At 43.1% G+C, this 24,724-nt stretch overlaps 1 protein-coding gene across 1 annotated transcript in view; it reads right to left on the reverse strand.

Annotated features, from left to right (window-relative positions):
• Positions 1-6,847: 6,847 nt before the first annotated feature.
• Positions 6,848-24,724, reverse strand: part of LOC138246216 (germ cell-specific gene 1-like protein) — a 68,060-nt gene continuing 50,183 nt past the window's right edge. Inside the window, exon 5 of the mRNA XM_069200605.1 lies at positions 6,848-7,396. Coding sequence (XP_069056706.1) covers positions 7,057-7,396 — 340 coding nt within the window. The 3' untranslated portion in view covers positions 6,848-7,056. The remainder of the gene's footprint in view (positions 7,397-24,724) is intronic.

Here is a 24,724-nt window from a genome sequence, read left to right on the forward strand (position 1 = left end):
CTGTTATTTTTGTTCATGAAAATTAATTCCTGTTGTGTTACTTCCTCCGTATTTGGGTCAGTGCTTAGAAGTTGACAATGTTTTACAATGATTTTTTTACTGTCCTTGACAGTGGTGAAAAGTTAGTCAGAAATAGCAGGATTTTTATATTGGCCTTCCAGACTTGTTGGTATCTCTGAAAGACTGGTAGCACTGGGGCATCTTGAGCCCCTATTGAGTGTACTGCTCATGTTTCAAAGGTGTCTTCTCAAGAGAAAGGGAGCAGACCGGCTTTGTAATGGGTAAGTAATCTAGTAATTGAGTTTGAAGGTCAGCCCTGATTTCTTTTTTAATTAAATCTAATGTTTAGTGCTTATCCTCAGCAAGCAGTATTATGAGGAATTAGTAGATGGGGCTGTTAAACCTTGCATCAGCCTTAGTTGGCAACTGAAGAAGCAGGAGGCCATGTGAGACAGCCCTGGAAAATGTCTCCTGAAATTTCCAATTTACCCCGCCTTGCAGGCGGACTGACATTTTCTGAGAGGTTAAACATGGGGGGATGTTTAGATTGAGGAAATGTGCATCTGTTCCCAACTATATGTAAAGAGCATAGGGCCGGCATAGTTAGCATAACAGGTAGACTGGTTTGGTAAATGTGGGCACGTAGGACCTGCCTACGCAGGCTGGTATGAAGATTCTAGGGAGCTCAATTTGTGATCTCTGCACCCACCTTTGACCAACTGCAGTAGTGGCACACACATAATGTGTTGCCATTGTGTCTTTCATATCTGCCACAATATCTGTAGTGTCGTCTGGCAAAGAAATAGATGGCACATATACAGTGTTAAAAGATAGACGTAAATAGCACTCGTGCCCAGGTAGGTCTGCAGAGAAGAGCAACCAAGCAGAGAAGCACTTTACATATCGTAATACAAATGAAGCGAGCACAGAGGAATATACAATGAGGTTGATATTCAACTTCAAGTCCACACACACTTTATAACATAGATAATGTCTGTCTGTTCTGCTTTTGGGTGCCAGACGGCCTCCCCAGGTACATGGCTTATGTAGCCTAACTAGCATTTTACAACATCTTATGACTGATGGTGGCAGTGATGGGGATACAGATGAAGAGGTGCATTGACCAATAAACTGTGCAGAATTAAGTAAAGTGAAATTGAGGTTTTTGTGGTTTAGGGTGTAAATGAGGCAGTTGTCCGCTCCACATTCACTTTGTACCACTTGGTAAACTGCTAATGCGTTGTAGGTCTTAACCTAACACTTGACTTTCCTCTTCCTGAATCGAGGAAGGCTGCATTACCTTAGTTTGGGTGAGCTACTTCTTACCTGGAAGACCACTCTTTTGTAATGATCTTTCATGGGGCAACTTCAAGCTCCTGTAAATATTTTTTTTTGCTTCCAAAAAATGAGGGAGTAAGCATGCCTGCACAGTTAGAAATGTATGCAGTCACACGTTCTGAATTACAAAAAGTGAATTTGCACCCACGAGTCAACCTATTTTAATGTCTAACCTGTACTTACGAGCGCAGATGGCAATGTAAAACAAGCCCTGAGTGTCTGCTCAAACATAGTTGATTTAATTTGTTTTTATTAACATTGTATAATCATACAACATAGGGTGGGCATTCCCACCTAACAGTCTCAAATCTGATTTAAAAGTGGAATGGAGCATAAGGTCTTCAGTCTACTATGTGAATCAGAATTTTCACTTCCAGTGGCGCGGCATGGCCCTTCATCCGAACTCAGTGAACCCAGTCTTGCAGGGAGCAGTCTAGAGTCAAAGCACCCAAGTGCTTTTTGCTTCTTTCTCTTGTGAAAAAACAAATATCAATAAAGTGCATTATAGTTGGAGTGCAGGCAGATCCTTTTAGTTTTTACTATAGAAAAGTAGAATGGAGTTGCATTTTAAACTCCTCAGCAGAGATAAATGGAGATGCTGCAGGTGCAGTACCACCCCTGTTGAGTTATATAGTGTATTATATTTTAATACTGTGAAAGAAGTCCACAAGGGGTCCAGAAGGATTTCATCCCTGCAAGCCTGAGAAGAACGGACATTACAGTGTTCTGTCCTATTTCTAGACATCTGCCTTATTCAGCAAAAACAATTAAAAATATAAACTTTTTGCTTCATTTAAAAGCTATTTCCTGCAAGACCAGAATCTTTAAGCCACCTATAGTGTGCAATGTCAATTGTTTCTCTTGAGACCCGGTGACCTGCCTCGAGACAATGGAGCAAACAAGAGTGACCCTGCACACAGACTGAGAAGAGCATTTGGTTAACTACATCCTTTGCATCTATCGTGCTTTATTTTACTGACTTTTAGTTTTCTAATGCTAACAATAGTGAGACGATAACAAAAGTATAATTAGAATCTTTTCAGGAAGAAATATTCCCCTTTCTGCCTGCTCCAGCATAACTTTGAGGTAAAAATGTAGATCCGTATTCTCAGAAACAAAGATTTGTCATTTTTTTGTGTTTCAACCCTTGGATGACTGTGGATGCACGGAATTAATCATAAAGTACTTAAAAAACTGCTGTTCGGCCGAGCAGTACAGTGCTCTTTATTGCTCTATACATGGTTCCTATGTAACATATTAAGATTCGCATTCAGGTGGCTATGTTATGAACATGGAGTGAAATAGTCCTTAAATTAATGAACCCGGTGACCTGTTGGTGGCGGTTGGTGTGAGGGCTGATTTCTGGTGGCCTGGCTTAGGTAAATGTGTGTACAACAAGGTTTGTCGGTGCATTCCCCTTGTCACTGAAAGTGGCCAGAGGGTAAGCTAGCTAGTGAAGTTGTCACAAACATCCTCATTGAAGGAGCTGTTTGTACAGAAAGTTTTTCCTATGCAGTTGGTGATCACAACAGTGTGCAGTTTGTCTCAGAAGTGATGAGGTATGATTATCAAGCATGTGCATACTACCTTTCGATATCCCCCGGACAATGGGCTAGTGAAACTTCCAATTGGTGTTTTGAGAGAATGTGAATAGTTTTTTTTGAAGCAGGTTCCTTTGGGTGTTTTGTACCAACAAAATACAGTATCAAATGGTGAGGGAAAAGGCGCTTGTTCCGATCTTAAGATAGGCTGGAGGTTTCTGTGCGATGTTGATGATGCCAGGGTGGGTGGCAAAATAGTACCACAGGAACACAACATACCAGTTGTTCTTTTAAAGGTGGGTGATTGGGTCAGAGTTCAGTTATTGAGGAAAGAGATGTCAGAACTGAGGCAAGTTGGGAGGGTTTGAAAGGATGTATTAAAAGGGATGCTATTGTATAGAACTTGTTTACGATGGTTTGTGTGCTGATTTGTCTTGTGGGCAACGTAGTAAGAGTGGGGATGAAAATAAACGTGATCTGCAGTAGAGGAAGAGTGCGGCAAATGTGAAACCAGACATTTTCTACAAACCCCATTATCCAAATAGCCTCTCTTGATGAGAGATCATGAATGTGAATTCCTTCATGGAAGGTTTTGTGATGTTGATACATACCCCTTGTTGGGATGGATGGATGGTTATGTAAATTAATGTTTCCCATAATGTTGTCCTTGGGTAGTTTGTTTTTTATGGCCATTTTCTAATATTGTTTCTTTGTCATTTTGTTTCAGTTGCTTATTAAGGAAGCGGAGTGTGTTATGTGCTTCTGAGCTGATATTTTGGGCCTGATTTAGAACTCGGCAGATGGGTTACTCCGTCACAATGGTGACGGATATTCCATCCACCAAAATGTAAATCCCATTGAATATATTATTTTTGATTTTGGTTGACGGGATATCCATCACGGTTGTGATGGAGTAACCCGTCCGCCAAGTTCTAAATCAGGCCTTTTGTCTTGGTATTTGATGCTTTCTATGTGGAACGATTACTGCATCATACATACGCGCTATACTGGATGGTGTGGCTCTTGCAAGCTGCTTTTCCTCCTTTATGCATACTCTGCTTTGCTGTAGGACCAGTTAAATATTCTTTCAGTCTGCTTAGCCATTGTGAATTCTTCATACTGATTTCTGTCGTTTCAGAACCAAATGGGATTTGAAGGCATGATGTCTTTCATAATCCCCAAAGATATAGATCTCTCTAAGAATATAAGTTACTTTAGAGTCCCCCAAAAGGAGAATCTGGTAGTTGTAACAAATCTCCATCTGTAACTAAACTGCTTCGCCAATCATAGACTTTTACTTTTTCCTTCCAGTTACAACTGTTCTGGCCTTTTAGGTGAGTTGTTTCCCACTCAGTGCTCAGGAGAATAGGTTTGATATTTTTCATCATGATAAAAGCCAGACAAACCCTTGGAATGGTGTAAAGAGCCATAAGCAGAGCTTTAAACTGGATTGGCTGCTCAAATGGAATCTAGTAAAGCACACACATTTGGGGGCGGGAATACATGATCATCAGTCATCCTTCCTGAATCCTGGTAAACTTCAGGGAGACGCTTTCTGAAGCAGTATTACTTGTTGGAATACTTATGTTGATAAAACTACCTACAAAGCGTTACTGCAGTCCAGTCATAAGGGGCTTGTTAAAATGAATGCTTGGATTCTGCTTCCTGTGTGAGATGTAAGAGGCAGGAAGTTATTACCAACCACACTTAGGGAAGTAGAGACAGCTGAACATCGAGGAGTTTCGAACACATATGCTTCACTATTGCGTGAGTTATTGGGCAGGTACCCTTTGTCAGACCTCAAAGAATAATCCTATCACTGCCACTCTCTGCATCTGTTTTCATCTACATGGATTCCATCCAACTCATAACGGGCACCATACATACATGGCCACATATGCTGTGACACCTCTATCACAACCCATTGGTGAAGTAAGTTTATGGACCAGCTAAGCTGAACTCCGTGTTGTATAGGAATGTTGAACATGATGGGCACCCATGCACCTCCTTAGCTGACCCTACTGAACAGTGGATAGGGCAACAACTTGAATCGTAAAAGGGTGATCGCTTGTCTTCAATACAACAGATAAGAAATTAGATATTCCTCTACATTGGAGCTCTGTCTGATGTGCTGACAGTGAGCAGCCACAATCTGACAAATTCAAATGCCACTGACAAATCTAACAAGATCAGGGTTGTCGCCTTTGGCTCCCATAAGGAGATCGTTGAGGAATGAGATCAGCACTGGTTCTCTTCCTCTAGCTATATAGACAGCATGAGACCTCCACAAAGTCTCCAAGTTGTATGTTTACAATTCCTTCTGGAAGGAGGGGATGCCATAAGGTAAATATTTAGGCAAAGGTTAAAAGATACTGAGTGGTAATAAATATGAAACGCATTGAGGCGTTGTGAAATTTTGGATCTGCAGATTTGATAAATTGGGAGTACTCCAAAGGCACGTACTATATGGAAATGCAGAATTTCCACGGATGTAATTTGCATGTTGCTAACTTTGCCTTTTCAACTCTTCATTAAGGAAATCGTATGTTAATTTCAAAGGCTTTTCTACGTCTTTATGCACTGGACAAATAACCAAAAAACTACTATGACAAAGTGCTTTCCACAAGCATGCTCATCATGTTATTCCAATTTTTTTAAATTAATCAGACCGTTTATTGCTTATTAGTAGAGAAAGGTAGCCTTCAGGTGGGTTGTAATGTCATGATTAAGGGGTAAAGTTGTCAATGTGATACGTTAGCTATCCAAAGAAGGGAGCTGCAGTGCCAACTTCATCTATTCATACGGTAGAAACAGATAAAAGACAGTGCCTTAATCTTCTTAATTTAATTTTCCCCGTACTGCTTTGTTTTAGGGAATATTAGGATGTTTACCCCCACACACACACCTATTGTGAGTTAAGGGCTAGTCGTGAATGTGCGTGTAGACTTTCTTCTTCCTGACTTGGTAGTGGCTTACTTGAGAACAGTTGTCTATTTTTGACGGCCTTCAAGATGGTGTCAGCCAAATAGTGTTATGATACAAAGGTGGAACAATGCCAGAGCGAAAAAATAAGGTGCAATAAAATAATAGGATTTGTACTCTGAAAGAACAATGGAGCTTAGGTCAACAATACTCATAAAAGACATAGAGCCAGATGCGCAAATCCATTTAGCATTTCTGAATTGATCACTATTTTGGGCCATTAAGAAATGCTAAATGGGCTTTTCATATGTACAAGTCCCTTAAAGTGGTCAGAAAGTGCGATTTCTGCCCAGTAGAAATCGCAATTTGTGATCCCCTGAAGAGAAAATCGCAAATAGGAAATTCCTGTTTTCAATTTCCTAAGTAAATGTACAAAACATTTCCTGAACGCAAATTGGGCATTTAGGAAATGGTATTACCATCAGATCCGATGGTAACCATGTGCAATTTTTAAAAAAAGCACCCAAAGATGCTTTTTTTTAAAAGTGCGATAGAGCGCACACATGCCCACTACTATTTTTGGGGTGCATCATGGGGGGCCTTAGGCCCATAGGTACTCTTGGTGTAGCATTTCCAAATTAGCGATTTCCTATTAGGAAGTCGCTATTTTGGAAAAGCTAAATAGGCAAATTTGAACAAATTATATGGAATTTTCTATTTAGCGATTTCCTAGTAGTGATTCGTACGTTGTAGGAATCGCTATTAGGAAATCGGACATGTCATACATATCATTTTGAATTTCCTAAATATCGATTTATAAGGAATTGCTAATTAGGAAAAGCAACTTTTGTACATCTGGCCGCTAGGAGTCGAAAATTCTGATTTGTGCGGCTGAGGCTTAAGGAGAAAATAAACACGCTATTCTCTTGGGACAGGGAGTCGTTTAACCTAGATGAGAAGAGGGGAGAGAGAGAGGAAAAATACATCACACATCTACAGAGACTTTTACATTCACGTGTAGAGTAGGCTATATTTACAGTTTGGGAATTATGACTCATACTCAGATGGGAAGAACACAGGGGCTGAATATTCTAATAGCACCATTGGGATTGCATGCCCCCCACATGTTCCTCATTGGTAGCAATGCAAACATTTAATGGTGATCAACCTTTCGCAGCAATAGTCCCTGTCCATTTCTTAACCTTTCCATCCAGTCTCTGGAGCTCTATTGGAATTGTGTCCTATCACTCCAGCATCAGCATTGCTCTCCATCATCAGTTTCTTCAGCTCCTTCTTCTATTCTATCTCTATCCCTGACAGCTCCAGGCAGGTCCGTGATGCTGCCAACATCCACAAAAACAGAAGTGGTGGAGCCCTTGCGCCAATTAAAAGGGTCTTCCGTAGAACCACTGACAGAGAAGATGTACTTTTCCCAGAGGAAGCGGACCATCTCGGAATCCAGGAATGGATTGCGGGCCTGTACGTTCTTCTCAAAGATGCGCCTGCGGTACTTGAACTCCAAAATTGTCTTGGTGTACGTGTTCAGTGTGAGAACAGAGGCTGACATGCAGAAGGTGAAGGAGAGCCATGCCAAACTGCAAGGGAAAGAGAAAGGAGGCGAGAAAAGAAACAATTTTCAAGTTAGCCTGTATTCGACAAATTGAATCAGAATACGCCCCTTGTCAAGTATATGAAGGTGGCAGCCATCTTTTATTAGTGCATATTTGAGTGGTCTTCGCCCAAAACAATAGCAAAACAATAGTAAAAATCATGGAATGGGCAGAAATCCAAATCACGAGACAAAAAACCTACATTTGTTGTGGGTTGCGTAGAAATGAAATTGAACACTCTTGCACGGTCGTTAAAACTTGGACCGGCCGAGGCCCAAATACATTTATTTAGTCATTAACCACAACCTCTACTGTGAGCCAAAATGTGATGTCTAGAAATAGAAACTTAGTTAAGCATTCTAGATTCAACTGCAAGCCCCCCAAAGGCACAATGATCCAAGTTTCGGGAGCTCAGTTCAGGATCTCCTAGTGCCCCGAACTGAGAGATTAGCAACATTGCATCATTAAAGAAAAATGTGTACTCCTACCTCGCCGCAACAGCCTGGAACGACCTGTCCTTCCACCTACGAACATCATCCTCCCTGGCAGAATTCAGAAGAGAATTCAAGACCTGGATCTGTGACTGAGACCAGCGATACCTCAGCGCTGGATACCCCTAGGGATGACAAGCAGCGCTCTAGAAAATTGATTTATTGAGTCTTTGCGGGACCTATTCACCTTGAGGCTGCAATCACACATTCGTTCTTAAGCTCAAGTGCTACTTGCCCATTTGTGAGTTGTCTATAGAGCTTGCACACTAGATACCTCATACTTAGCCCTAGAGCTATTCACCTATTTCCGGTCCTGTCTGTAACCTATTACTACTAGCATTTATACAGCTCATGGTCATCCATTGGTATGGCATTGCAACGCCTTTTGTTGAGCCATGGTACGATGTTCCAAAAGTTTCCATTGTGGACCAGAGTTTGAACTGGTTTTACGTAGATGTGCGGTCATTATAGTGAATGTCAGTTTTAAAAAGCTGTCCGTGGGTGGGAGTGGAGAGTTGGATCAAATTGCATATGAGTTTCCTGGGTTTACATGGGTGCTCATTGCTTTTCAAATGTATGTCTTTGGTAAGTAGGTGACAGTAGCAAGAATTATGGGATGCCCTGATGGCCAGTGAATTGAATATTTGGACTGTATTGGGTGTATAACATCTGTCCTAATGTGTACTGTTGTAAGATTGTGTGTGGTACTTTTTTTGGGGGGAGGGGCAGTACTGTTGTGAGCAGCGTGATACTCAACTATTACATATGGTGCTTTACCCTCTGATTCTCAAGCAAGTGTCCCTTAGCGACTCCTGAGTCTGTGACCTACCCAAAGTGTATCATTCTACACAGAGTCACCATTTGGAGGCTGTAGGCGTGTAAGTGTCAGCATCATCTTTGTTTTGTTCGTTCCTGTCTGGGCGAAAACAATTTACGGCTGCTTTCATTTCAATTTAAGACCACTACTGTCCTTTGCAGGGTCTCCCAGTGATTTTGGTCATTGTCTACATGAGACCTTGGTCAGCAATAATCAGATCCTTAGGACCGGAATCTGTCTCTTGCGCTGATGATAGATTATTTGGAAATTCATGAGCCCCTTTTCTGAGCTCCAGCAACCTTGCCAGACTTGTTTCCTTGCTATCCAAGACTGGATGAGTACAAATCTACTAAAGCTCAAAGCCAGCAAAAAACTGAAGCAATCATTCTATGGGCAGCTTGTGGCTTCCTTCGTTCTGTTATGACCAAGAGGGGCATTTGCCAAAACCTTTTTCTAAAGTCAGCAATGTAGGCCTTTTGGGCGGAAAAATGCTTGTACTTGATGAATCAAGTACATTTTGTAGTTTTCACTTTGTTTTATAGATGAGGCTATTGAACGAATCCTCTCAGTGTCAACTGCAAGCTACAATGGTTGTTTCCGCCATTCTGTCCAGACTGGACTTTGGAAATAATTGCTATATAGGTTTGCCCAGAAGTACAATCATGTACAGTCTGCTTAGGTATTAGCCACGTCTAGCATTGGTGTAGCACAAAATGATGGGCATCTCCCTGCAGAATATGATGAGAAGCCCTCCAAGTCTCCCATTTCTCACTGATATGCTTTGGCCGTGGTCTGAATGAGCCCTCCCACCCCATCCAAAGGCTAGAGGCCCACAGGGGAGATGGCGCCCCCTGCACCACAGGGGCTTCAGTGGTGTACGTTACATCCTGACGTCAAGATAGATCTACCTTGAACATCCCCAGAAAGGGGAATACTTACAATATTGTAAGTATAGAAATGGTGAGACAAATCCACCCGCTAATGGAAACTGCAGGCTGACTACCAAAATCACCATGTCCAAAAGAAAAAAAAACAAATATTCAGATTGATGCAAATTTTCGGTTTGAGCCAAGTCAATTTAAACTGTCATCCTAACATCCAAAGATTGAAATTCAAGTCCACCAAAATAAAGCAAATCATAGGGTGGGCACAGAAGGGTCATGTTTTGAGAGATGAAATTGGGTCTGAAGAATAGGGAACGGGTTAAGACTAATGCCTTGTGCAAAACAGAATGATGGTTCCTTGCACAGGACAGCCACCTTCTCTAGTTAGCTTGCTAAAGTTATAGCCTCTAGAAAAACTAATTTAGTGCTTAGAAATTTCAAAGGAATCTGCAACAAAGGCTCAGATACTGTAAACTGTAAACTTTGCACTTGTATAGCGCACTACTCACCCGTTAGGGTCTCAAGGCGCTGTACGCATACCGCTGTGGAACCCCTCCTGGCTTTTCCCTGTGAGGCGCCCACTCCTGGACACCCCCATGGTGAAGTCTGGCATCCAAGCGCTGTGAGGGCCGTTGTGGAGATTAAGCAAGCTATTGCCCAGAGTTACAGAGTGGGACCCATTAATTAGATTAGGCACCAAGGCGAGAAAGGAAAAATCATAGTGCTCTCCGTACAAAAGGTAAATCTCATGCAGGTAGTACAAACCTTACTCATGGTCGCAATACAGCAGCAAAACGTTGGAGCAAAAAGGGAGGTATGATACTGGATTGTATCCAGGCTCTGAATCTGCTCTGATTGAGGTTTGACTACCCGATTATGTGTCCATTAGACCAGATTACTGAGGTGACAAATGGGGTGCTAGAGTGGTCATTTCAATTAGGACATTTCACTCCTGTATTATGGCTCATTTCCCGCCCTAGCTAAGGCAGAGGTGCTTTGAATGGATTTATCTATTTCTTAACAGTCCTTCTCTTCCACTCTTATTTACAGAACACTGGTATTATCAAACATTCTTTCTTGAGATGCTTATTGGACTATGTTCTTCTTTAAAATCCCAATTATTCCTTGCGATTTTAATACATGGTGACAGTCATACCAGTGTTAAATATGGAACAAAGACCCCACTCTTAAGAAGTTCCAAAACCATTTCAGGAAAGAGACCACAGTCTGAGTTCACAAAAATGGTGACCAAGAGGGACGTGCGGTCAAAAGCTCCACGCCGTCCGCTCGACTGACACCATCCTGCCACCCATAGCCCCCCCACTCAAGCTCAAGTGGGGGCCCTCTGAAATGCAACCAGAATGACCCTGGGCCAAGGACCAGTGATGTCTGACTGGACTATGAGGCTGTGGCCCATAAAGTAATGCAACCGCAGCCTTAAATGATTTCTCCCGCTGGTTGGGCATGGGAACCAAGAGTGAAGAGTGTGGCCTGAGTGATGGGCACCAGAGCTTGGCTATCCCATTCACACTCCAAAGAGGCATTGCCTACTGTCTGTCCTCTGTGCCTGGGTGGGGCTCACAGTGACAACAGAGGGCAGTGCAGAGAGATGTCCGACCCAGTGAGTCCTCGTCCCCGCAGCCCTTCCGATGTACGGACCCTATAGTGCGGCACCCTAAAATATTTTGGACCTCTCCAGGAGGGCTGGTGGAGGGGACGAAATACACACACCTCAAAGAGGACATAATTAATGATGGGGGTGTTATCCACCATCCCCACCCGTCATTTCAGCAGAGGCCATAACTCATGGAGAGGCCACCCCTTGGCACTGGGCCATATCCAGATAGGCTGCAACAATTGTGGGAGCCCCAGTAACCCCAAGGAGGCTCAAGAACATTCCTGTAGAATGGCCCAATCAGCTGTCAAATGGGTGGCTGCACAACGAGTACCTCAGTTGTGCCCCCTTGTAACCTTTTCCATAAGCGGGTGAGTCACTGCATAGCTCCACTGGCTGGGTGGTTTATTGGACTGGGCCAGAAGGGGTGCAGGATCCCCTTCTTGAGTTGCAGTGACCAAGCAGCCATGGTCAGACAGCCTGGCCCTAAATAAAGCATGGAGAATGGGGGGAACTACCTGCAATCCACACAGTATAAGGGGACACACAGAGCGCCATGGCCAGCACCATACCTACAGCTGCGGAGCGATTTGATGAGCTCTTGCTAGCTACTAAGGATGTCAAGACCACACTCGGTCCAAAGCTAGAAGCCTTGATGATTAAAGTGGACCAAGCTAAATTGCAGGTCAGAGTGGAATCAAATGAGTCTACCTTGGCTGGATTGTGACCTTTAGTAGCTCTTCTGATGGAGGAAACAATGTTGCACAACAGAGTGCAAGACCCAGAGAGCTGATTGCACTGCAACAATGTTCGCATCATGGGGCGAACAGAGGGCCCCATCTTGGGCCTTTCGTCAAAGACTGGTTGCTCACTACTGTACAGGGTGGGTGGAGAACCCAACTTTTACTCAGTTGAACGGACCCTTAGAATAACGGGCAGGGCATCTCCTCTCTCCTCTGGGGGCCCCATCTCAGCCAGTGGTGGCACAGCTCTTTAACTATCGTGACCAGGAACATATATTGAAAGTTACCCGTGCAAAGGGCCCACGGCAATTGTAGAACAGCACAGTGAATATACACCTGGACTACACGGCAAAGGTGCAAGCTAGACGAGGATTATTCATGCTGATTAAGAAAAAGCTTATCCAGTTGGACATGGGATACTCCCTTATGTTCCTGGTTGAATTGCACAGTGTAGACTCAGGGAGGGCCGTTTTCTTTAAGACACCAGTCAAGGCCTGGGAATGGCTGAAGACTAAGCCCACCACCACAAGACTCAAGGGACCTAACAGCAGATGACACTGGAAGCGCAAGAAACAGCAACATAGAACCTCCAGTCGCTGACCCACAAAGGAGCAAGCAGCAAGGTAACAAGCTTCTGCGATGCCTGAACTGGAGTCTCAGCACAGTCAGACAGTAAGCTCACCTGACCACACTGCGGGATCACCAGAGAGGGAGTTAATCTATGCCTTAGAACACATTCCCCCAGAACTTTGGTTTGGTCCTACTCTCACTCCCATGACTAGGGACTGTCATCTGAAGAGAAACACTATAACCTTTCTTCTGCTGCCATATACTGCATGTCAGTCTATCTAGTGGGGGGGGGGGGGGGTGGCAATAACTGCTTCAAGGGCGAGGCACAGTTATATTACCCTACATTTCATGGGTAATCCAGGCCCAGAACCCAATGGACTCTTCCATACTCGTTAGGTTGTGAAATTTGTTTCTGGTGTGAAACTTGTTCCTGTCTTGACCTGGGGAAGGGAGATGGGGTTAAAGTTAATGCTTTTTCATGTTTGTGTGTAGAATGACGATTAACAGGTGTCGATTGGGAAGAAGCCTCAGCGGGACAATACTGGGAGGGAAGATGGGGGTGAAAGAACACTTGCCATGACAACACATCAAACTGATTACCTTCCCACACATAGGGGGTTATTACAACTTTGGAGGAGGTGTTAATCCGTCCCAAAAGTGACGGTAAAGTGACGGATATACCACCAGCCGTATTACGAGTCCATTATATCCTATGGAACTCGTAATACGGCTGGTGGTATATCCGTCACTTTTGGGCCGGACTAACACCTCCTCCAAAGTTGTAATAACCCCCATAATGTCCTGACTTGGAATGTTTCAAGGATTGTTAAACTTAGACGTCACCATAAGGTTTACTCTTGTTTGAGACATTGGCAAATCCACTTGGTCTACCTACAAGAAGTCCACATGACAGCAAAACTCAAACTCAATCACCGATGGAAAGGCCAGATAGTTGGAACTTCCTTTTATGGGTGGCACCAGCGGTTCTGCTGGTGATCACATGCTAAATGGTGGACCCCGAATGGAGGTATGTGGTGGTGGAGGGGATGCTGGAAGGAGCACCAATCACACTAGTTGTAATATATGCCATTAACAGTAGTCAAACTCAATTCCTGGATACCCTAACCCCTACGTTGGTACAGGGCATAAATGCACCAAGTGTATTGGGTGGAGATATTAACTGTGTACACAACACTAACCTAGATACATCTACCCTCCCTCTACAGGGCACCACAGCTGTAAGGACCACACACACATTCGTAGACTGGTTAATACACAACCATCTAGAGGAAATATAATGCTCCATGCATTCGCTATTGAGGGAATACTTATACTCTTCCCTTGTACACCAATTACACACTGGAATAGATCTCTTCCTCTGTAACCTGAACACAGTCCCATATGTTTCTACCAGTGAGTACTTAGGTCATACACTCATTGACCATTGCCCTCTCAAGATGACAATACATTGGGGGTCGTCGCCGGGCCACAATACCCACCTGTAGGTTACATTCACATGCCCTACAAGGCAACGCGTATCATGAGACTGTGGGCACACATGTCACCCAATACTTTGATGAAAATGATGGAACAGCCAGTGGCAGAGAGGTGGAGTGGGATGCCTTTAAGGTGGTTATGTAGGACATGTGTATCAAGACTGAATATGGTGTGAAACTCAAGCTACGATGCCCACATATAGACAAGGAAGACGATATATGCCAGTTGGAGATACAGGCTGGAGCGGGCGTAGGACAAGCAGACGAGCTTTCAACCCTCAGGGCCAAACACAGGGCACTAACGGACAAACTAGAGAAATTGGACTATGCAGAATACACCACCAAAAAACATGTGGAAGGGGATAGGCTGGGGTGGATACTAGACTTGCTCCTGCCTGCAGAAAAGAACAGACCTCATCTGACCGCTATTAGATCTCAGATCGGATCTATACTTAACACTCAAGCCAAAATCAACACAGCCTTCTTTGAATATTTCAGCTCCTTGTGTTGTGGGAGAGACAGGAGGGGCCTCTACTGCAGGATTACCTTACCAGACTACCAATCCCATGCCTGGATCCATTACAGCTGCAATCTCTTGATGAACCATTAACGGTTGATGAGGTCCGGCTACCGATCGACCAGATTGCACAAGATGGCTCCCTGTGGAATTCTATTCGACCTATACGGCGAGTATCATACTGCTGTTACTACAGATCTTCCATCTTGCCTAAGGAAGGGGCATACTGCCTGCGTCCTTGAGAGAGGTGCTGATTGTGGGTCTCGCTAAACCAGGCTGGGACCCAGTAGAAGTGCACGCCTGTAGACCACTCTCCCTTTTAAATACTGACTGTACGATCCTGAAAAAGATAATTGCAAATCGATTGATGCCCTGCCTCACAGCATTGGTCCATCATGATCAAAACTGCTTTATTTCAGGGAGAAATACTTTTCTCACCCTGCAACATCTTTTCAGGCTCATGGAGTAATACCCCCCCAGAGTTGAACCCAAGGGTGGAGATGTCCCTAGATATCAAAAAAGTCTTTGATATGTTGGGCTGGCCCTACCACTAGGGAATACTACTTAGAATGGGTCTAGGACTCGTGATACTGAAATGGATAAAGCTCCTTTACACAGACCTGGTAGCTCGGGTACGCACAGGTAAGGAAATATGTGCAACCTTTCAAGTGGGCATGGGCACCAGACAAGGCTGTACATTATCAACGGTCATATTTGCCCTGGTGATGGAGCCACTGGTGGAATTGTTCCAGCAGCGGGGCCCTCAATGGGAGATACCAAGCGGGGCGCATGGGAGGTGATTTCGCTTTATGAAGATGATGCCCACATATATCTCAGAGATGTAGGTAGGTGATGGAAGTGTTGGATGAGTTTGAAACAGCCCCTGGCTTAAAATTGAACTGGACTAAATCCTGTCTTTTCCTCTCTGAAAGCTCACACAGCTGGAGTGGGACGAGTCTCTCCACATGGGGTTACCATGGCGATACATTTCCTTCTGATACCTGGGGATCAATATTTACCACTTGGATGATGCCCCTGTGCAGGGTAACCAGGGGGAGGTGACAGCAAGCATACATCGGTCCCTGTCATTCTGGACATCACTAACGTTCTCCCCAGTAAGTAGAGCAGCAATAGCAAAAATGTTGATACGGCTGCTTTACCGGTTCTCGACACTTCTGATACACCACCCCCTGATGTTTTTTTTCACAAATGACAAACTGCTCTCTCCAATTTGATATGAGGTAAGGAGAGGAAGAGAGTGGCTCTTCATAACTTGTATGCCCCACTGGAGAGAGGGAGACCATGGGGCCCTTACTACGAACTGTACAATGAGGCAGCACAGATGCAATGGCCAATGTGCTGGATGTAGGCCGTGCCCTATACTGAGCAGTCATGTGTCCTACGAGTCACAGGAGGCAGGGACACACTGAAGTGGCTCATGGACCCCAGGATAATTCCCCAAGCTTAGGACACTCAGCTTAAGCAGCAAAATGCTGCTGGCGCTCAGCATGCCCCCTCCCTGCCACTTCGGTTACTCCCAGTATTTTGCAGATTGGCAGACCACCATAACACACGATCATGGACAGAAGCAGTTCTTACTATAGGTGACGTTTACAAGCTTAAAACACTGCTGACCTTTCAAGTTCTCTGAAAGAGTAACCATACTGACGAGAGCCAGTTTCTGACCAACAACACCCTGACAGCTACAATAGGGACACTATGGGACCCCGATCGTGTAGATCCTACTCTACCCTTAACTTTACTGTTATTATTGGAGCATGGTATGCTCAGTCAAGAGGTTACACTACTATGTAGCGAATTTCTGTGGTCCAGAGGCCTACACATTTAAATTCTGAGGGATATACTACTAGACTATGGCTAGATCTCTCTGCTCTGTCAAATGTTGTTAGTGGTTGTTCACTTCCTAGATCTCCCTTAGGCAGTAGAGCACTCTAAAAAAAAAAATGTTCACGGAGCCCGAGGGGAGTAAAATCCCCTCGGGCTCCGTGAGGCTTTGTTCACAGCTGCTGCTGTGAACAAAGCGAATATTGGAATGTTGGCGCTGTGGGCTTTTACCGGCCTGTAAAAGCCCGCAGCACTCCATTGTTTTCAATGGAGCCCCCAGCATTCCAATGTTCTAATACTAGACTATGGCTAGATCTTTCTGCTCTGTCAAATGTTGTTAGTGGTTTTGCACTTCCTAGATCTCCCTTAGGCAGTAGAGCACTCTACACTAGCTCTGCGCTTAGTGAACTTGCTTTCTTATAACATTCAGTTAACTGCTAACAACTTTTATTTAAAGAAAAACTCTCAAGATGTGTCTCTTTCTCTTTTCTTAGTCTTCTAAACATCGTCATGGTCATTTTCTCACTGTTTAGTGGTCATAGTTTTAGCACCAAGAGACCCTATGCATGGTAGTGTGTTTTATATAATTAACTCCTGTTTTTCCTAAAATCACTGAATGCTATATTTTTGAAGGCGGATGGTCGGATCACAATCTGGTACAATTACAAGTAGACCTAAACCTCATTGCTCGCGTTTGTGCGTCGTTGGCATGTGAAGCTGCCAGAGGAAAAGGGAAATCTGCAAACTCACTTCACCATTTTTTAAATTTTGTTTTTGGCTGATGGTTCTGTAACGTAGGCTGAAACATTGTGAGCTGCCAGAAAAGTATATGTAGGGGTTTTTATGAGGAAGCACTCAGGTTGGCTTTCAAGTCCAAGATCAGAGAACCAGTGAGGCAATGTGTCTCCTCTCCCTCTGACCATCTTCAGCAGGATCTAGCTAGAGCTAAGTATGACCTCAATTTGTTTTTCCCCTATTATGCGGAATATGCATTGCTTTGTCTGAAAAGAAAGCAGTATTAACCTGGAGAGACAGCTGACAGACAGGCTTCTTACATTCCAGTTATGGCGGAGAGAGCAGATGTCTGCTATCCCAGCACTTCTCAATGAATGCGTGGTGCTTTTAACACACTATTGGACACACCCAGTTTTTTTTGACATTTTAGAGACTTTTATGACTGCATGCACACATCCACCTCACACCTAGAAAACACATTTGTGGCAGGTGTCTCGTCCAGGACTAGATGCAAAACAGAGGTTAAAAGGAAGTGTCTCGGATGACAAAACAGGTAAAGCCATTGATGGTATGTGCACTGGGAGAGCTCATGGTGTTGATGGGCTCCTTATTGGATACTATAAATATCAATAAAAGCAAGGTAGCACAACTGCTTTGCAAATTTTGCAAAGAAAACCCACTAGGCAACCTCTAATGTTGTCCTGCTGCTCATCAGATGAAGACACAGCCAAACGCAGGTGTTAGCTTAACACCACTCTGTGAAACCTCACCTTTTCATTATTATTCTGCCAAGGAAGATTCATCTTCAGTGAAAAAGATCAGAACAACAGACGTTAGCATGCCTCACTCTGCAACAAGAATCAACAGCAAAATGTCAGATTTCACTGATGTAATTAGCAAGATCGGTGTAGATCCTGTTCCTCCTCATGGGGAATATGAGTGTCCATACATTTAGTGCCAGATGCAGTAATTCCTCATTGTAGGATTTGCTAGTTAACTGTTTGGATGAGAACTTCTCTCACTGGGGTCCATATTTTTAATTCCAAAATCCAGTGGCACCTTCAGACCATGTATAGACAGTCATGAGCGCAGTAATATCTTTAGCCAACACAGGTATCCATTGGGTCTAATTTCTGCGTTGATGGACTGCTAAAACGTTCTCTAAACTACATTTAAGAATATGAAGCATACAACCTAGTTCAAACTTCAAATCTGGAAAGTCGATAAGAGGAGAACTACTTTAACATGTGAAATTGACATTTTGAATGTTTAGTCAGGCTATTTGGCTTATGCAGTTACCCAGGAGCTTTGCAACACCTGGTTAAAAGTATTTTAGAAGCATTTTTTAACAATATGCAGTTAATTGTTTAGATAGCGTCTTGATGTTTATCAAACTCTTTGATGAAACATAGGTCATATAGGAGAGAGGTTTTGTTTTTGCTCCAGAAGTGTGCTGTATATGCCAGTCTTAAAGTAGGAATTTGAGAGATCAGAAGTCAGTTACTTGGGAGAATTAATTTCTGACAAGGAATCCAGTTGGAGCCAAATAAAGTAAAAGATATTCTTTAGTGGTCCTCACAGAAGAATATGAAGAGGTCCAGAGGTTTCTAGGATTCACTAATTTCTATCGACAATTAATGTGCTATTGCTCTGTGATTGTGTTACCCATAACTCATTTCACTAGAGCAGACATTAAATTTAATTGGGGTTTTAAGCAAGAAGAAGCATTTGCCTAGCTGAAAAAAATATTTATATCCAATCTGGTTTCTAGCCATACCGACTGTGATCATCCTTTCAAAGTGGAAACAGGTGCCTCAGTGTATGTCATAGATGCCATATAATCTCAGACATCTGGAGACTGAAATGTTGCATCTGTAGTCCTCTTCTCTCACACCTTCTCACCCACAAAAATAAACTATTTTATCTATTACAGAATTGCTAGCCACTGAACAGGTCTTTAATTGATGACAACACTGGTTAAGGGAGCGAAGCACAACGTGAATGTATGGACCAACCATAATTTGGGCTTTGTGGAATCAATGAGATGCAGCAATTTAAGCTGGACTCTTTTTTTCTCCTGATTTCACTATGATGTTTTATATTGCCTGAGGAAGAGACAAGGAAAAACTGACCCTCTCTCTTGCCCTTTAATTGAAGAATAAGAAACAGAATTGGACATTCCGCCTAATATTCTCACTACACAGCTGAGAAGAACCAGTGATGACAAATGTATTTAAGTGGTTCAGAAAGCACAGTGTAAAATCAATCAGTCATTAGAACAGTACTTGGTGTGTTATATTATGGGTTAGCTGTTAGTTTGGGCATCCTGGGTCTACTTAGTTGAGCTAGCATACAATAACTATTTTCATAGTGCTTTAAGATGTTCTCCCTTCTATTGAATATATGGTTTCCTTTCTGGTTTTTGGCCCTCTTCATTATCCACTACTACAGTTCTGTCTGTTACATTATCACTTAAGAAACCATATCTCATTCAATGAACTGGTGTTCCACAAGTCATTAAAGTGAAGGCATAGTATAAAAGCTTTTGAAAAACATTGAAGCCCACATCTAGTTATACAGTGGGAGATCTTAACATTCTCCAGTATTTCTTGCTTATATGATTTCTGTATCCGATTAGTACTTTCTTACACATGTATCCTCTGTGTTCCCCTGGTTAAAGTCCTGACAGTAATAACCTACCTCCCGACATTTCTCCTTCTTCCTGCTACACTGGTGGCTTGTGTTGCGTAGCTGCATGAAAAGCCTTTAACCTGGTTGTGTGTAAAAAAAAAAAAAAAAAAAAAAAGTTGCTGCTTCCGACAAGCTCTTTGATGCATCATATCCCTTCCACACTATGAGATATTGCACATCTCCCCCATGTATCCTGAGATCTAGAATGGCTTCAACAGCACATTCCTATGAACCATCTACAAGTACTGATGTGTTAGTGTATATAGATCCTGCAGCTTTAAGGATGTTCTGATCTATGAATAATAGAATGAGACTTCCATCTGCCTGCTAGGACCAAACTTAAAATGAAGGAACGTACAAGATGAGTGATCATAAGGGACGCACACATACAAACATACATTGGGGATGGGCATTAGGAATTGAAAAAGTGGATGGCCAAACCCCTTCTCCTGTCTAGGTTCTGCATTCTAGTACACTCTATTAACCCCACCCAAGCAAACAGTAAGAAACTGTCTCTTGTTCTTGTTCTTAAGATGCTTATTTTCCATGGTTGTGGTTGCAAATGGTGCCTCTTGCAGCCTGTTGTGTCATGTTACTTGGGGAAAGAGTAAACTGAAGAAATCTAGAATAACCGTACCTAGTGAACTACTTTGGGAATTTGGGAAGAAGCCCAACTTTCCTTAGTATAATTTTACCCTCTATAACAAGGGCCCTCTGGAACATGGAACACACTTTGGTGTCCCCATAAATGCAGGTTTAAGGTATTGTTTCTGTGGCAGCATTGAAGACCAGTGAGGGACATACTATTGTTTGTAGACACCTGTGGTCTATTAACTCTAAAGACCTATTTCCAGTAATACATATGTCCCTTAAATGCAGATGATCCCTAGTTTTAGATAACCTTAATTGACCTTTACCAAGCTAACATCTATTAATTGAGGAAGTCTTTGATAGGGTATGGGTGGCCTGAGTAGTCTCAATCTCAACATTCAAAACATGGGGGAGTTTACTGCAGGTATAATTCCCCCACCGAGTAACTTTCTAAGGAGACATTACCTTCAGTCGTGTAAAGAATGTATTGGCCCTGTTCCCACATAAAAGCATGGATCTGCTCTTCTACCTAGGTCAGTTTCAAACTTGATATGACGCCACCAGTATCAGCTTACTTCCTCGCAGTGATGAGTCTCACAAAGACAGACTCATCATGGTCCTCCAACTGCAGTGTTGTAAACTTCCAAGTGATGACCCACATGGAGGTAAAGAAGGTGTGGGGCGAGACAAGCTGTTGGCTGCATCCATGACTGTGAACAAGCAGGCCTCCTCCTCAACAAGTATGTGTACACTGCCATTTTCAGGGCTCACCCTATGTGACACATTATGCAGGTTGCTAAGTGGACACGATATTCTGCCAATGATCTCTCTGTTCTCCATGTAGGGAGCAGGGACGAGAACTTGAGCTAACAGTTCATATTAATGCATTTCTAATAATTTCTTCAGATTATAATAATAATTACAAATGCCTCCCAAGCATTGTGTTGGCATTTTAGGTAGTCCCCCATTACATTGTTCTCTGGGTAAGCACTATTTAATGGTTTTATAATGCAACAAAGCAGGTTTAACAATGCTGATGAAAATGTTGATTATGAAGTAGGAAATCTGGCTAATGAGGTTATTAGAGTTACTTTGTTAGAGAGCTGAAGAGGTTAAACAGGGAAAGCGATGGAGGCAAAAGAAAGCTGGAGGCGATATAATGAAGAGAGCAGTGCTCAGGAATAATCTGATAATATCATATGAACAGCCTACTAATAAACATAACTCTGTTCTCTGTGTAATCTAAATTAATTTATGCCATTTTTTCTATTTTAATACATGGCCAAACTATCTAAATCTGCCTCGTGCCAACTACATCTACTTTGTTCCCAAATTCAACTTTAGAAACAGAGTACTGCTGCTTACTATCACACACGCACATGTGGGAAATGCAGTACTCTCTGGCCTTCCCAAAACTTCAATTGCTCCACTGAAAGCTAAACTCCATGCTGCTACCAGACTTTTTACAGGAGGACCACATCACTACCATCCTAAGGCAGCTTCACTAGCTCCACCTTGAAGCAAGGATCAACTTCAAGATTGCACATATGACCCACAAAACAATCCACACTAGCCCACTTTCATGCTAAGGGGTTAAATACAATTCACATGTAGATAACATTATACAAGAAGCAGATCTAGACTGCTTGGAATCCCTAAATCGAAAAAAATCAAAAACATCTAAATAGGAATTTTCATGACTTGCTCTAAGACCGTGGTAATCTATATTTTGTACCTACTATGCACAAGGAACTCACTTGTAAGACTATATTTTGCCCTCAGGACTTAATTATGGCTATTTTAAATGTACCCAGCAGTATCTCTAGCTGCTTTGCTTTTAGGCACATTGTTGTTTACAAGGCTGGCACCTTACACATTTTTCTCTTTGGAATTCATTGGTCCTTTCAACACTAAATCTGATACCCTGTTGTTCTTCTGAGATTCTAATCTGTAGGGTGATGATCCTTCATCATAAACTTTGGTAACTCGACAGCCATGTATCTATTTCACTTGGTGAATTAAGTCACACACAATGGAATTAGTCTTTACCCGTGGTGGTCCTTAATGACTTTTAGTGAGATCACTTGTTCATTTCTTTTGCAAATAGATGTCCCTCAAATAAGATGAAAAGATTTTGAAACTGGCTAGCTATTTTGTCCAAAAAGATTACACCGGCATGCTCACTTCACTTTGCCGCCTATGACTTTATGACCTGAGAAGCAAGCACTGCTTGTGATTAAATTCCTATTGTAGTTAGTGTATACTTGTTGGAAAGTGGATTATTGGTAAGGGCATGTAGATACACTATAGCCTTAGAACCCGCCGTAGCGGGCTCTACCGGCTATTAAAGGCCCGCTCCCGCGTTAAAGGCCTGAGCCAAAGACGAGGGCCTTTAACAAGGGGCTACAGCAGGTTCTAAGGCTATTAGAACATTCTGCCACTCAGAGCAGAATGTTCTATTAAATAAAACAGATTGCTCACGGAGCACGAGGGGATTAAAATCCCCTCGGGCTCCGTGAGGCTTTGTTCACAGCTGTTGCTGTGAACAAAGCGAACATTGGAATGTTGGCGCTGCGGGTTTTTACCGGCCAGTAAAAGCCCGCAGCACTCCATTGTTTTCAATGGAGCTGCCAACGTTCCAATGCTCTAATTAGCAATAGGCCACAATCCCCCACTAGGTCAAGTCAAGGTCTCAATAAATTAATCCTTGCTCACCCCTTAGTAGCTTGGCTCACGAGCAGTTAGGCTTAATTTAGGAGGCAGTTGTGTAAAGCATTTAATATCAACAAAACGGTAATTAAGTAATACACAACACACAATAAATATCTAGCACCAATTTGTAAAAATAGGAAATACAACAACACCAAAATGACAAATAATCCAATGGAGGGAACTGGAGACATGATTTTTTTAAAGTTTAAATGTAAAAAGACACTTTCTAGTGGCTAAAAACAAAAAGCGCCAATTGGGGACATCTGGTCTGGGGCAAAGTCAAAAGTTGAGGCTGACTGCGATGGAGCCCTGCTCAGATACACTGAGTGGGAGACCTCAGTCAAAGTTTTACCTTTGCGCTTAGAAGTTTTTCTGGAGCATTTCTCCCTCAATGTCATGCTGACCTCTCCAGCAATCCGATTTCAATGCAGCATTGTCAGATTGCCTTTCCGAGAGTCCCCGGTCAAATCCTGGAAGTCTGGAGCTGCAAAGCATTCAGCGGGACAAACCTGAAATTCAGGCTGGGTCACGTTTGAGAGTAGCTGGCTTGGCTCACGACGTCAGGTCAGTCTAAACTGCTAGATTTTCTTCCAGAAGTCATTTTTGGATCCTTGAAGTGTCCACAAACTTGATTCAAGGTTTCAGAAGCTCTGAGTTGCTCCTTGGAAGTTGGCACTACAGTTCCCAGAGTGCACCTGGTTAGAATCTTTAAATTGCCACTGGACACCCGTCAGCTGGGCTCTTCTTGCAGGACTTGATGCAGGGGACTCTGATCAGCTCCCCTGTACCTATAGCTTACCGGGACTCCACACCTGGAGTTGCTGAAGCAAGGCAGAGTCCTTTTCTTGGTGAAGCCAAAGTGTGCAGCTGCTGCAGTCCTTCTAGGTGTAGTCCTTCAGGTGCAGACCGGAGGTTTTGCAGGGCAATCCTTCTTCTCTAGTATCTTCTTCCAGCAAGGATCTGAATTGCTGGGCAGCTCTGCCATATATATATTTGCTCTTGGGTTGGCAAGCAGTGGGGCACCCCTGACCAATGGGATGCAGGGTGTCACACTCTGGGGTGACCACTTCCTGTGAAGTGTGGAAAAAATCAATACCAGAAAGCAACATTCTTTAGAAATCCATCATGGAGAAAATCTCTCCTGTCGTGGGCTCTGGCTAAGCCCACCACTGATGTGGCTAAGTTTACCTCCTTTAAGATACTCAAGCCTTTTGATTCTCAGCCTCCATAATATTTGGTGTTTATCTGTTCCTATTTGTTATAGGAGGCGTACACCATGTTGGTGCATAGTAACAATTTTTCTGTTCTCTCTTTTCTTTTAACCATGTGTGCAGATTAATATACTTGTTGAACAACGCGAGTCCGATTTTATCCCCATTGGGTCCATCCATCTGATTCAAGGAGGGTAAGAGCCGTCCTATCTACTATAGGAGGTCTGTGTAGTGAGATGGGGTCCCCAGCACGTCTCACTTCCCTTTGAGCACTGAAGTTGTTTGAGGTGGTTCCACTGTGTTGCCTGACACCTATTGGCACTTGATGAGCTGTACTACTTTTTGTCAATGCACTGTATGAGTAACGAGTTCTTCTTACTTCACTTCCAGGTTCC

This window comes from Pleurodeles waltl, chromosome 7, assembly GCF_031143425.1.
Source record: "Pleurodeles waltl isolate 20211129_DDA chromosome 7, aPleWal1.hap1.20221129, whole genome shotgun sequence".
Taxonomy (NCBI): domain Eukaryota; kingdom Metazoa; phylum Chordata; class Amphibia; order Caudata; family Salamandridae; genus Pleurodeles; species Pleurodeles waltl.